The 14,624-nt window shown below is 48.9% G+C and overlaps 1 protein-coding gene across 1 annotated transcript; it reads right to left on the bottom strand.

The window, feature by feature from the left end:
- Window positions 1–2,536: 2,536 nt before the first annotated feature.
- Window positions 2,537–14,023, bottom strand: GIMAP8 (GTPase, IMAP family member 8; the record flags this gene model as incomplete). The annotated part of the gene is given in 10 exon segments (XM_059172565.1): window positions 2,537–3,729; window positions 3,732–3,983; window positions 3,986–4,033; window positions 4,036–4,116; window positions 6,084–6,127; window positions 6,129–6,351; window positions 6,354–6,717; window positions 13,080–13,275; window positions 13,601–13,861; window positions 13,863–14,023. Coding segments are annotated over 10 exon segments (1,875 nt in total), but the record flags the coding sequence as incomplete, so codon positions are not given.
- Between the last annotated feature and the right edge of the window lie 601 nt (window positions 14,024–14,624).

Below are 14,624 nucleotides of genomic sequence, written 5' to 3'. Positions count from 1 at the left end.
AATGCAAATCAAAACCACAATGAGATACCACCTCACATGTGTGAGAATGGCTGTTATCAAAGGGACAAGCGATAACTGGTGTCCACGAGGAAGTGAAGAAAAGGGAACTCTACACACTGTGGCGGGGACGTAAATTTGTGGAGCCACTGAAGCAAACAGTATTGGGGTTCCTCAAGAAATTAAAAATAGGGCTGCCTGGCTGGCTCCATCAGTGGGGCTCGCGACTCTTAGTATCTGGGATATGAGTTCGAGCTCCATGTTGGGTGTAGAGATGACTTCAGAATAAAATCTTTGATTAAAAAAAAAAAAGAAATTAAAAAGAGAACTACCACGTGATCCGTCAGTCCCACTTCTGGGGGTATAGCCAAAGAAAAGCCAATCAGGATCTTGAAGGAATTCTGCACGCCCCGTCCCCGCCATGTTCATTGCGCGTTATTCACAAAGCCAAGATGTGGAAGCAACCTCAGTGTCTGCCCACAGACGAGTGGATGAAGAAAGCCTAGTGTATAGAGACAATGGGATATTCTTCAGCCATTTAAAAAAAAGAAAAGGAAATCCTGTCCTTTGTCACAGGATGGATGGATCTTGAGGGCATTACGCTCAGTGAAATCAGTCAGACAGACGAACACTCTATGATCTCACTTACACGTGGAATCTAAAAAAAAGTCCAACTTGAAGAAACAGAGTAGGATGGTGGTTGTTGGGAGCTAGTTGGAGAGGTAGGGGGTGGGAGGTTTTAGTCCAAGGGTGCGAACTCCCGGCTATAAGATGAGTAACTTCCGGGGATCTAACATGCAGCATTGAAAAAAGAAAAGAAGGAAAACTTCACTCTGCTCCAAGGAGGACAATTAGCCGGCAGCCTCCAGCTGCAACCCTTTCAGGACCTACTTCAGCTTCTGGGCCAAAGCCATGCCCTTCCCAGGCAGCCCCCAGCCCAGGGCTGAGCACCAGGAGCCGCCAGTGTCTGTCCTTGCAGAACGCTGTCGCTATGCACCAGTCTTTGCCCTAGAACTCCCTATTTAGGTGGCCCCGGCTGGTCCAGGGTGCTGCTCTCCCCATCAGGCAGCGCCTGCCCGCTTTCCTTGGGCAAGTGTCAGATCTGCATCACAGTAGGAAAGCTCTCAGCCCAGTTCTGCTTCCTCTTCAGCCTTTAACAGCTATTACCTTGTCCCCTGCCCCCAGAGAAACCTCTTGTACTCCTACCTCCCAGCAGGTGCCCCCCAGGGGAACCAACATAATGTCCCACCCCTCTAATGTGGTCCTAAAGGAAAGGGGAGATGGATGTTAGGTCCCAGCTGGGAGAAGATGTCCCACGGCTTAGCCCACACATCCGTCACCTAATGCAGCTCCCAATGCCACGGGTAGTGCCCTGGGCTCTGTGCCTGCCTTCCAACAAAAGGGAAGTTCTGGGAAGAGGCACAAAATGCCTTCTAGACTTTATTGCTCCCATGCTCCTGGTTCTAACATATTTGTCCTGCTAAACTGAAATGCCTGGACTGCGGGGTTCCTGAGCTGTCACCCACTCCGAAGGTCCTCATGCACCAAAGACACAAAAACCTCCCCAAAGTCGAGGTGTCTATAAACATCTGCATTGCCTCTCCATGTCGGCGGGCTCTTCCCCCAAGTCAGAAAAATAGCAACCAGGAGGACGTGAATTTATTGAATAATTCACCTTCATTATTTCATTCAACTGAATGTATTTATACACACATTTTCCAGAACTTGTCACATACAGGGTTAGGGAGAGTACAACAGTATTAATGACGACAGTCCGGGCTCTGATGAAGAGGTTAAACTTGAAGGCAGCTGATACCTTCAAAAAGCAATAGCAGATGACAGATCCTGTCTTCAAAGCATACACAGAACAGTTCACGGTGATAACATCCGACCGCTTACCTGGGGGCAGACCCCACAGTTCTCCCCTTGCTTACTGCCCACACGAAGCAGCCCTCACCATTGTCCGCTCAGCCTCAGCGGGATACCCCCGTCCCAGACCCAAGAAGCAGCTGGAAGCGTGGAGGCCACAGCGGCCTCACACTCCCTCCCCGTGGACTTCCTGACGTGAGACTCAATAAGCCCTTAATGTGTTCAAGACATTATTCTTTGAGCTCTCTGAACTTTACCCTAATTTCTAACCCTTGGGGATTAAAAAAAGAGATTCTTTTCTAAAAAGTTTAGTTAGTTAGTTAAATTCAATTAATCAACATAGAATGTATTATTTGTCTTAGGGGTACAGGTTAGTGATTCCTGAGTCTCATACAACACCCAGTGCTCACTACAACACATACTCTCTCCAGTGTCCATCACCCAGGACAAAGGAATTTTCAATAAACTTTTCTAGAGGCAATCTAGACTCCTACTTAGAATTCTGGAAGTTGAGGCGCCCAGGTGGCTCAGTGGGTTAAAGCCTCTGCCTTCAGCTCAGGTCATGATCCCAGAGTCCTGGGATCGAGCCCCACACCGGGCTCTCTGCTCAGCAGGGAGCCTGCTTCCCCCACCCCTCTGCCTGCTGTCAAATAAATAAATAAAATCTTAAAAAAAAAAAAAGAATTCTGGAAATCTGCAATATTGGCTAATCTTGGCAATTTCACCATGTGTCTGAGTTTTGTCCTGCTCTATTTCACGGCGAGGATTAGCAATAAAGTCTTTTGAAACCTCCCAGACTCATGTTTATTTCCTAAGGGACAAGAAAGAAGAGTTGACAGGGTCCCACTTTCCATTCAGGCCTGGAAAGAAGGGAGCACTAAGGAACAGCCCCTTGGTGAGGAAAGGAACCTGCTGGCCCTGAGTCATCTTGGGGGAGGGGGTGTAGCAGGGGCTCGCGGAGGTTTGCATGAGTCCAGCTTCTCCATTCTGCCATGCCAGGAGTTGTCTGGATCTGCATCCCCCCGTCCTTGGGCAGGTTTCTGTATTTGACCCCAGGCTGGCCTTGGCCTTGGTCACATTGTCTGTCCTGAAGCCACTTTACGGACGCAGGTGAGGTGATTCATGTGACTTAATTCTGACCCTCAAAATCACCGAATCTCTGAAGCCTCTTTCTGGAATTCCCCCACCTAATTTCTTCTTTCTCCTTTAGAGAGGAACCTGATGATTTGTTTACCCACAAAGAGCTGAAGCAACATGGGCTGAGCTGCACGTGCCTGCCAGGGTCCTGGAGCCTTCCCCCACCCCACCAGCCCTACCGCGTTCCGTCCCCAAGTGAGGGTGGCTCTACCTTAGAGAGACCCCCACGCACGTCTGCTGCCTACGATAAAATCTCCTTCAAATTCTTCAGTAAATCTGTGGGCTTGTGCTTTCCCTGGGCATTTCTTAAAAAAGATTTTATTTATTTATTTGACAGACGGAGATCACAAGTAGGCAGAGAGGCAGGCAGAGGGGCAGGGGGAAGCAGGCTCCCCACCGAGCAGAGAGCCCGATGCGGGGCTTGATCCCAGGACCCTGAGATCATGACCTGAGCTGAAGGCAGAGGCTTTAACCCACTAAGTCACCCAGGTGTCCCCTTCCTGGGCATTTTTAATGATTTTGCTGACTTTCTCCCATTCGTGGGGACCCCCTGCCCTCCGTGGCTCTTTATCAGCTTATCAGCCATTTCCAGAAGATCTGTTGCCTGGTTTTCCCTGGTTTGGCCCATTTCTCTGTTATTAGAAGCACAGACTCGGCCCTCCCCCACACACCTTTTAATGATGTTCTTAAGAGTTTTGTTATCTGTGTTCTGCACATACTCTTCAGGTCCCCTGACTCAAGATCTTCCTTCCAAGTGAACAGCACGTTGTGTACTTCCTCTCCGAAAATGCTCTCCAAGTCCTTCACTGCCCTTTTGTCCTCCTGAGTGAACCATCCCAGCTGGAACACCAGGACCAGAACCTTGTTCCCTTCTTCACAACAGGACAAACAGCCTCTGACCTCCTCCTCCAGCTGGGACAGACCTCCCTCCGCACTGGTCGTCAGGTAGAGTGAAGGCGTGTCCACAACCACCATCTGCAGCCTGCCCCCATCCTCTTGCTGCTCTGGCACAACGAGGTCACCCCCTGTGGAAGTCGAGGTCCCCAAGGATGGTGTTCCCGGTGGCGCTCTTCCCAGTGCCGCTCCTCCCCACTAGCACAGTGCTCAGGGTCTCTGTTGAAAAGAAAGCAGGAAATACGGATGACCACGGGCTGATCTGGGGGCAGTTTTCAAAGCGCTGCCAGATGCCATGGCAGAGGATGCTCGGAGAGCACTCGGGCCACCCTCTGACGCAGCAGCTCTCTCCCCAAGCATGGTTCCGGACACGCACTCTGGGCATGAGAAGCATGACTTGGACCACCATCTCTGCCCTGTGCACACCCACGACATGGCACTGTTCCTACCTCTGAATTCACCCCCTCCTTCTGGTAACTTCTCTGACTCCCTGGCATCTTGTGAGGGACCCTGCCTTTACTTCCCACCGTCTACTCAGCTGCATCCAGACTCCAGATCTCATCCCTTGGTCTTCTGTTCCTGCTGCAACGATGTCTTCCTATTGCCAACTAATGCTAACTGCCGCAAAATCTCCTTGCTGCGTTGGAGAAATTACTCCACGGAATTGACTGTTCGTGAAAAAGCAACTACATATACCATTGACAGATTCCTCGTTCCTTCATTTGGATCACCAAAAATTCATTTCTCATTAAAACCACATTAAACTGGGATGCCTGGGTGGCTCGGTTGGTTGAGCAGCTGCCTTCGGCTCAGGTCATGATCCCAGCGTCCTGGGATCGAGTCCCACATCGGGCTCCTTGCTCCACGGGGAGCCTGCTTCTCCCTCTGACTCTGCCTGCCTCTCTGTCTGCCTGTGCTTGCTTTCGCTCGCTCTCTCTCTGACAAATAAATAAATAAAATTTAAAAAAAAAAAAAACCACATTAAACTGAATTGTGTTTTTCACTGATGCGTCAAAAGGCACTTCGTGGTTATAATAACAAACACACACTCACGCTGTTTTGTGTGGTGATGATGGAGAACAGATGTCCCTAAAAATTGAATGACAGATGCTAGAGACCTGGCAGTGGGAGCTCGTGGGGGCTCCTTATGACTCTCCACCTGTACTGTGGTCTTTCTCTTCTGCACTGGCCTTTTCACTGTTCTCTCCATCATACGTTCTTGGCCGATGTACCCATATCCACCTTACAACAGAGAGGAAGGAAAGCCTACCCCGTGCTCTTCTAGGGCAAATTATTGCATTGCGTATCCTGAACCCACCGTCTCATAGTTATGCTTACAGGATTCTAGATCCATCTTCCAACAGTCTCACATTTGTCACGGATTTCAGTCCCTGCTTCCACACCCTCAGAGCGGGTGGTTCTCAAAGACCTCCATGATCGGGTCTATGATGGCCGTCCCATGTCCTGTAGAGGTGTGAACCCTCCGTGTCCATCAGGGCTGCTCCCTCGGCCGGCCCCTTGAGGGGTAGGGGCCCTGCTGGAGTTTTCCCTGAGGTGTCTGTCTTCCAGCTTTCTGCCAGCCGCCCGAACCCTGCCCACTCTCCAAAGTCCATTACAAACGGGGCTTTCTCCACACAGACTCTCCGGACCTCCCTGCATGTCTCCGCTTCTTGAGCCGGCTCCCGAGCACCCGGCCCTCCGTGAGGACTGTGCAAGGGCTCCTGAGCAGACACAATCTTCTGAATCTGTGTTCTTCTCAGGGGAGGGCGTTTGAAGTGAAGGCAACGGGTGAGTCATGTTGACTTGGAAGAATGTCAGCTCAGGGCAATGAGCATGTAGCACCGAGTGCCCGGGGACGTCCGCTAGAGCCGTGGGTGGTGTGGCTGGGCGGAGAAACCCACCTAATGCCGTGTGAGGACTCGGGCTGCCAGTCCTCATCCTCCTCTCTTCAGAATGGCCTCCCCTCTCCAACGAGTGAAGAGTAAGGAACCAAGAAGTCAAGAGAGGGAGAAGGAGGGAGAGTGTCAGAGTGGGCTGAAGAGGAAGAGAAGAGTCAACCAACTTTCCAGAACCATCTATCTCATCATGAGCACCGAGTCTTGAGCCGCAGGCAACAGATACACTGTGGGGAGAAGAAGAGATTGGAAAAAACTCGCATCTAGAAAATGATTTTAGACGCTGTGTACCTTCCCCTGTGAAGCTGCAGGGCCTGCCCCCATTCTGTTGCAATGCCCACAACTGTTTGCAGGAGCTCGTCTGCCTGGCTCTGTTCCTCTTCCCTCGTCACTCAGCAGTTGAAGACGAAGTACCGGTCACTGCACACGTCAGTGAGGTGGTAGAGAGCTTTATTTCTGTGTTTCAGGAACATCCGTAGATTCTGATCCCCGAGGTCTTCTTTCCTGGTGGAGAGAATGATCAGGTACTTCACAAATTTGTCTCCGAATCTGGCCTGGTGGCGTCCAGGACCGCCTTATCTTTCTCGGTGAAGGAGCCCAGCGGCATTACCAGCAGGAGGGCGAGGGGGCACCCAAGGGCAGGTCTCTGCAGCTCCGCTTTAAGGTCCCTTGAAGACGAGATGTCTGGAGCATCAGTGATCACAGCTTTCCTCTCTCTCCAGATTCTGCTCGCAGACACAAACCTCTGGGTGGCTGACCCTTCGCTGAATTTGGTCTTAAAGACTCGATTCCGCAGAAGGCTGTTCCCAGCTGCACTCTTCCCAGCTCCACGCTTGCCTACAAGCAGGACCTTCAGCTCCGGTGGCCCAGGGTTCAGCTCACATCCTGGGGCCTGAAGCAGTTTCTCCTCTTGCCCTGGGGGAAAAGAGCAGATTCAACATCTCCCCTTGCAGCTGAGTTCAGAGATGGGGGCAGGTGTTCTGCTTTCTCATCCTTGTCAGTTTTTACAGAGAAGGCCGGTAGTGTTCTGAGTAGCAGGACACTAGTCCCGGTCAGGAGCTACCGCTCTGAGTCAAAGCCGCAAAGGGGCCCATGAATAAATGAAGAGATAATGTAAAAATGGTCACGATTTCCCAGGAAAGTGAAAATGTTAAACTTGGCCTCATGAGGTCTTGGTCCTTAGATTTCCTTTCATTTTGCTACCAAAGGTAAGTGCCTGGGCTGCGAAGTCCATGGATTAAGCAGAACAAGGGAGATGGAGTTTAAAATGCCCCATGTGGGGGGCGCCTGGGTGGCTCAGTTGCTAAGCATCTGCCTTCGGCTCAGGTCGTGATCCCAGGATCCTGGGATCGAGCCCTGCATCGGGTTCCCTGCTCGGCAGGAAGCCTGCTTCTCCCTCTCCCACTCCCACTGCTTCTGTTCCCTCTCTCGCTGTGTCTCTCTCTGTCAAATAAATAAAATCTTTTTAAATAAATAAATAAATAAATAAATCAAATGCCTCATAGAAAAAATAAATGAATAAAATAAAATAAAATGCCCCTTGATAGTATATTTATAAAATGTTATAGTGCTCAGCAATCAAAAACAAAAACGAAAGAATGAATGGATGAACTATTGATATGTAACATGCGTGGATCTTCAAAACATGCTAAATGAAAGAAGCCAGACACAAAACATACACTATTGGGTCTCACTCCATGAAGTTCAAGAACAGACGAAATTAGTCTATGCTGCCAGAAGTCTGGATTCAGTTCCCTTTGGGGAGATGCAGCAGAAATTTGGGAAGTGATGGAAATCACCAGATCTTGTTTTTAAATTTGCTATTTTTTAAAGGTTTTATTTATTTATTAGAGAGAGAGAGAGCACAAGTAGGCAGAGCAGCAGGCAGAGGCAGAGGGAGAAGCAGGCTCCCCGGTGAGCAGGGAGCCGGATGTGGGGCTCCATCCCAGGACCCTGGAATCATGACCTGAGCTGAAGGCAGACACTTAACCGACTGAGCCACCCAGGCGCCCTGGAAATGCTCCAGATCTTTATCTACCTGGAGGTTACAGAGCTATACACTTAAGATTTTGCGTTTTACTCTATGTTAATTGTATGTCAATAAGTTACTGTAGAAACCTGGGCCACAAAACTCTCTCCGCACACGTGCCCTGCCCCCACCACTACTCCTCTATCCAAGGTCAGTGCCAGACCTTCAGGCTGAGCAAATATGGGTCAGGGTCAGCCACTTCCGGGAATATTCAGGGACTGAGGCACCCCAGGCACTATCAGTGTGGATCACTCCTGGGCCTCTGAGCCGCAGGTCTGGGAGGTGGAATGACACACTTTTAAAGAAAACCATCAAAACGCAGGTGACAGCTCATCCTTGTTGTCTTGGGAAAACTCCTGCTTTCCCCCAAATCAGCTCACACAAGTCTGCATCTTACCAAGATAAACCCCTTCCAATGCCCTCATTCTGAGGTACCCCCCAGTTCTCCATGGTGTGCTATTTCCTCAGGGTCACAAGGAATCATTTGGGGACATAACAAGCAAGTTCCAAGGGCATCAAAAGAATTTTAAATCCCTACTTTTGCCTGAGTCCACATGTCTCTGGCTAAGTTTACTCCTCTGTAAGTGAGAATAATGATAATACCACCCTCTTCATAGGGCTGTTAGAGGAATAAATGTGTACAGTTATCATGAGAATTATATGCTGGGAAGATTGAATTATTTATATATATTTTCCAGTACATAATGTCAATTGTGATTATCATTAAAATTGAAATTATAATAGTTATTATTATTATTATTAGGGGAATTCTATGAGGACAGAGATCTCAGCTGTCTAATTCACTGCTGAACACTCAGTTCTTGCACAGAGCTGTTCCAGAAATAACCTAAAAGTCCATCAATAAAGGGACAGTTGACTTAGTCATGTACACTCCTTACCTTGGACAAAATTGCACCTACGAAACAGAACAAGGAGGCTCTTACAGGGACTGACTCGTGAGGGGTGCAGGATGTATGGTTAATGGCGATCATTACAAGGATTCTGACCTCCCCCAGTGAACTCCACAAATGAGTGGAATCACCATGAAAGTGATTTCTGCTTTCCCAGGGGGAGTCAACGTTGTATAATCCTGGATCCAGGGCCAGAAAGACAAGGCTGAGTCAGGAAAGAAGCCACGGAAGGCAAGCCCACCTTCATAACATCCAGGGAAGGCCCAGGACACCCACACCATGTCCAGAACCTACTCCCAAGTGTTAGGAGTTCCCTAGGGGACAAGCTGTGGACACCAACCTGAGCTAGGCCTCCAGAGTACATCTCTGATCCTACTTACCTAATTTTTCCACCTCATTTTGACTCATGATGCATTCAAAAGGATACAGATGTAAGCTTGCCATTTTTAAGGATCATTCTTAACGTGTGGCTTGTCCCCCTTCTGGTCGTGGCTTCATTCATATAATCCTAGAAAATAAAGGTGGAAATAATGCACAGGGACCTAAAATTTCATCTTTTTGCAAAGTAAAGAAATGGAGACACAAGTATATAATTCAGAGTAATTTAATGAGGACGGAGTGGTCAGATCAAGGCCATGGTCATGTTCCTTGTTGGCTTTTGCAGACCCGTCCACAATGTCAGTCGAGCTTTAGACCCCACTGCCGACACTACAACAGGCTTCCCAGAAGTATGAAGATGGATCTTGTTCTTGCTCAGAGGAGCCGCACAAATGCCATCTAACCAAGGCATGGAGCCCGAAGCTCTAACTTTCCTTCTCGCCAGTCTCCCAACAATAATGGCAGTTGCTTTCCAAGTCTTCCAGAGTTTCTGCTGTTCTGGAGAAAATCCAGAGGCTTAAGAAGAGTGGACTTCCTGGAAGAAGAAACTAGCCCAGTGATGTCTGGAATGTCCATCTGAGAGACCGAGGGAAAGGAGGAGATTGGGTGTGAAACTCCTACACATCTCTGGTGTCTTCTCCCCACACTGCGCCCCCAGGATAGAAATGAAGCTGTTTCTGACGTAAGAACCAGGAACATTTGGAACTTTCCCCAACCAGGTGGGCAAATGGAACCAAACACACAATTGGTATTCCCTTCCCCTGCCTGGTAAAGCAGACAAGGGCCCCAAAATTTAATTGTCATGGAATCAAAAGAGAGGGTAAAAATTACATACAATCCTGATGAGTCTGCTATTCCTAGAAGCGTCCAATACTTTATTTTAACCCTATTTTTGTTAAATCTCCATGCCAGCCAAGGAAATTTTCCCTCTGCTTTCTTACCTGGCCTTACCCCAAGCTGTGGGTCCCTCTGCCATCCCTCTCCCCAGATCCTCCCCTCTCAGCTCTGACCCTCAGAATTCTTTCGTCTTACCCGGCACAACTCAAATTCTTTCACGTGTTTTAAATGCCAAAGGTTGTTGCAGTGCAAATGTGTATGATCTAAAAAGTAATAATTTTAAAATTTCTCACCCACTGTAAAAGGAGCAGCTGCTAATTAACATACATCCTTCTGTGTTTTTCTAAGTTTATACGCATACACACAAGCATATATGAACACACAGGGAGACTTGGTAGGCATCTTGCTCTGCAATCTGCTTCAGAATATGTCCTGTACAGCTGTACAAGTCAGTCCCCATAGATCAGCTCTGTTTTTTTAGGATGTGCTATTTGCTCCAAGGCATGGACATGGAACATTCCATCCTAACGTAACAGTTCCTTTACTGGTAGACTGTCAGGTTATTTCTGGTTTTACTATCTCAAGAGATGCCATGAGAAGTACCCTTACACATACATCTTTATGTATGTGAATGTTTTATTTCTGGGTAATAGTCCTAAAAGTGGGAATCTTGCTGAGTCTCTGGTTGTTAAAGTCCTTAATGTCTCCATAACTTATGTGAACCTTATACACATCCATAATAATGCTAATTAACTGTAAGGTTTTATAGGCGAGATACATACGACACCAGGCAAGATAGGTGCAAGGCAAGGTTTATTAAAGGCGCTCTTGGGGGAAGTTCCGAGACTCGGGAGAGGAGAGTCAGGGAAGTCGCACCCGGGAGGGGATCGAGTGGGTCTTTTATTTGGGTTAAGACAGGGTATAGGTTCACAGCCATATAAAGATAAGGTATTCGGGGTGTGGGTTCACAACTATATATGGTAAGGTATTTGGTGGTTGGAGGGTAGGGAGAGTCCTAATGTTCCTGTTTCCTACGTGGGTATCGGTTTACGTGTGGTGACGTGTCCTCAGCATACGTCCTTCCGGCGGGAGAGTCATGGGTAAAGGAAGAGGGCGGCCGGGAAGATGGCGGCCCGGCGGCCATTTTTATTGTTCCTCCTGCGTTCCCGGAGCCGCCGACCCAACAATAATAATGATAGGGGCAGCTGATAATCACCAAATGCTAACACCTCAAGTATTTGCAAATATTTTTGGAAGCATTTATTTCATTGCATCCTCACAGAAATCTCTGAGATACATATTATTATCTCTGTTTTATGGAAGACAAAAATAAGATCCTGGGTCAACAGAATGGAAATGAGTTCCGTCCCTCAGGGAGTCTATGGGGAGGCAACCACCACAAGTATATCCACAGCAATCACTTAACTCGCCTGCTGGTGGCCACGGGAGGAGCGCCATGATGGAAGGAGGGGCGGGTGGTGAAGACGCGCTGAGGAAGTGAGTTCATGCTGAGGGAGATGGGTACACAAAAGCAGACCTGGTACGGGGTCGGATGGGAAAGGAGAAGTGTCCAGGTGGACCAAATCACAGGTTGGACATGAATGCAAGTCAAGGACCACAGGGAAGGCCAGTGAGACCAACACCTGAAGAGCAAGTTAGAGGGTTAGGGACTGGCTCAGGTCAGGGATTCTGAACTCAATCTGAAGATCAGTGGACAGTCACCACCACATTTTAAACAAGAGGGTGTCGTGTTCAGGGTACAGTGCACAGAGCTCATCCCATGCTCTGATCCTCTCTGCAGACATTCCTGCTCCAGACAGCCTTCAAGAGACAGAAGGATGGTTATAAAGGAAAAAGGAGGGCCAACCTAGGAGATAAGAGAGCGACGAGTTCTCTGGAGCCTCAGGGTCCTCATCTGTAGAACAGGGTACACAGAGCACTCGTGAGGAAGTTGTCTGTTCATGTGTCTGGGACTCAGTAGGTGCTCAATAATTGTTGCTGTCCTTCTCACCTCCGTGCTGTCCAGGCTTCACGCTCACCAGTTCTCAGAGTTTACTCTGACCAACGCCACCCCCAACACAGGATTTTTGCTTGCTTTACCTCTTTTGGCACTTGCGTTATGGATCCTCTGTACCAACATTCACTTACCGTCCCTGAATCAGGAACTGTTTTGTGTCTTATGCATGAGTCACTCAAACCCAGGAGTAAGCTCCTCAAAAGCAAAAGCCTGAATTTTTGTATCTTCCTTAACTACAAATACATTTTCTACTCAGGTTTAAAAATTAGGGCACCTGGGTGGCTCAGTGGGTTAAGCGGCTGCCTTTGGCTCAGGTCGTGATCTCAGGGTCTTGGGATCAAGTCCCGCCTGGGGCTCCCTGCTCAGCAGGGAGTCTACTTCTCCCTCTCCCTCTGCCGCTCCCCCTGCTTGTACTCTCTCTTTCTCTGTGTCAAATAAATAAGTAAAATCTTCAAAAAAAAAATTAATTAATTAAGGGCTCCTGGGTGGCTCAGTGGGTTAAGCCTCTGCCTTCAGCTCAGGTCATGATCTCAGGGTCCTGGGATCGAGCCCTGTGTCGGGCTCTCCACTCAGTGGGGAGCTGCTTCCCTACCCCCACCTGCCTCTCTGCCTGCTTGTGATCTCTCTCTCTCTCTCTCTGTCAAATAAATAAATAAAATCTTTAAAAAAAGAAATCAAATAAAATATGACTATGGCTCTTGTGTATGAAATGGATTGAGGGTAAGGCACAAGAATGAAAGAGGGGAAGGTTGTTTGTAAGACAGGACAGGCGAGAACCCAGGCTGGCTTGGATCGGACGGGGGAGTGCGAATGGAGAGGCGGGACTTCTGACCACAGAAGACTTGATGAATTCTCAGATATGAGCTGCCAGCTGGTAGCGGCAGCAAAGCCGACCTCTGGGTTTAGGTTCTAAGACCTGGTGAGCAGCACCACCATTTACCCGGCTAAGAGGAAAACGGAAGTCTTACAGAATTCGGAGGGAAAACCAAAGGTCTGGACGTGTGAAGTCCGAGGTCCTCTATGAGAGCCAACTGGAGCTGTCGAGGAGCAGTTGGATACGGGAGCAGGATTGAAAGGAGAGACCTGGACGACAGCGATGAATCTGGAAGCCGTTAGCGATCGGCGGAGCTCGGAGCTGGAAGGCAGAGTTGAGAAAAGCCTAGAACCATGCCCTGAAGGTGCCAACTTTCAGAGGCCACGCGAGGAGAGCTCAGGAATCTCTGGCGTAGCCCACAAGGGAAGGAGTTAGAAAACAGAGAGTGTAGTTGTATTGAAGCCAAGGGAAGAGACGGTCCGTTTGTGTGTCCAGTGCTGTGAGGGATAAAGTCAGGTGAGAACTTGAATGTATCCGTTAATTTGCCAAGAAGGGTAATATGCAAAGCCCTGTACCACCTGGTGCCTCATGTTGGCAGACCACAGATAAATATCTCTTTAAACAAAGCCTATGGTCCATCACACGGTGCCACACCTCCCGTATCCCTGCCCGTCATCCACCCAAGAGCTCTAGCAACAAAGATCCTTGCAGACCTTAAGAATATCTTACCACGAATTCATGACTTTCATTTCGGAAGGTCACAACTTATGGTCCTCCATTTTCATGCAACAAACCCTGGGCCCGGTACAGGAGCCCCCTCACCTGATGGGCCACTCCTCCTCGCTTGCCCCGTTGGTCAGAGCACAGTTTTGGCCTCCGCAGTTTTCAGCCAGCTCCAGGAGGTACCCCTCCCCACTGACGTAAGCTTGCAGGGCGTCAAACTCCAAATCATCCTCCTGAGTGAAAACGGTAATGATGTACTTCTTGGCGTCGGCTCCAAACAGCTCATGGATACCTGTGACTGCCTCCTTGTCCTCCGCCTTATAACAGCTGATGGCAATTATCAGCAGCAGGACGTGGAGGCTCCAAGCAGCTTTCAATGTTGCGTTGCTTGTCTTTGGCACAAGAGATCGAGTAGAAAATGTCGGAGGTGTCGATGACCACAAACTTCCCCTCTCCTGTGGGCCCCTTGCTCTCTGGCACGTTTTTGTCACCATCGGGACACAAACACAATTTTGCCCAGAATCATGTTTCCTGGGGTGCTTTTCCCCTGCACCACTCTTCCCCAAGAGGAGAAGCCTCAGCTCTGGCTCCGGGTCCTGATACGGCCCCCGTTGGCTCTGCTGGACAAAAACAACACACCCATGTGGAACACAGGAGAAGTCCACAGAGGGGCAGCAGAAAATGCATTCTTTCTAGTTCCACCCCAAGGACTGGGGCTACTGACGTCAACTCAAACTAGATTCGGATAAGCAATCCCGTTTCCCAGGATCCTCTCTGTTGCTCTTGTCTCCAAAGTAAATCCGTACGTAGATGTCACACACGGCAGGCTAAACCGACAGTCCCTTCTCTCTCTGTACGTCCCCCACTATACACACTGGGGTAGAAGCAGACTCTATGAGAGAATAAGGTCCCCTCCCTGAGATGTCCATGTGCTAATCCCCGGAATCTGTGGCTACGTTATGTTACATGGGAAAAGGACCTTGCCAATGTGATTAAGGATGTTGAGATGGAGAGATAATCTTGGATTATCTCTTGGACCCAGTAGACTCACACTGTAAGAGGTCCTTCTGAGAGGAAGGCAGGAAAGTCAGAGTAAGAAAGAGGAGATGTGAGGACAGAAGCA

The sequence above is a fragment of the Mustela lutreola genome, chromosome 4, assembly GCF_030435805.1.
Source record: "Mustela lutreola isolate mMusLut2 chromosome 4, mMusLut2.pri, whole genome shotgun sequence".
Taxonomy (NCBI): Eukaryota; Metazoa; Chordata; class Mammalia; order Carnivora; family Mustelidae; genus Mustela; species Mustela lutreola.
Note: the sequence above shows the minus strand (reverse complement) of the source record. Positions and strands in the feature narration are given on the sequence as shown.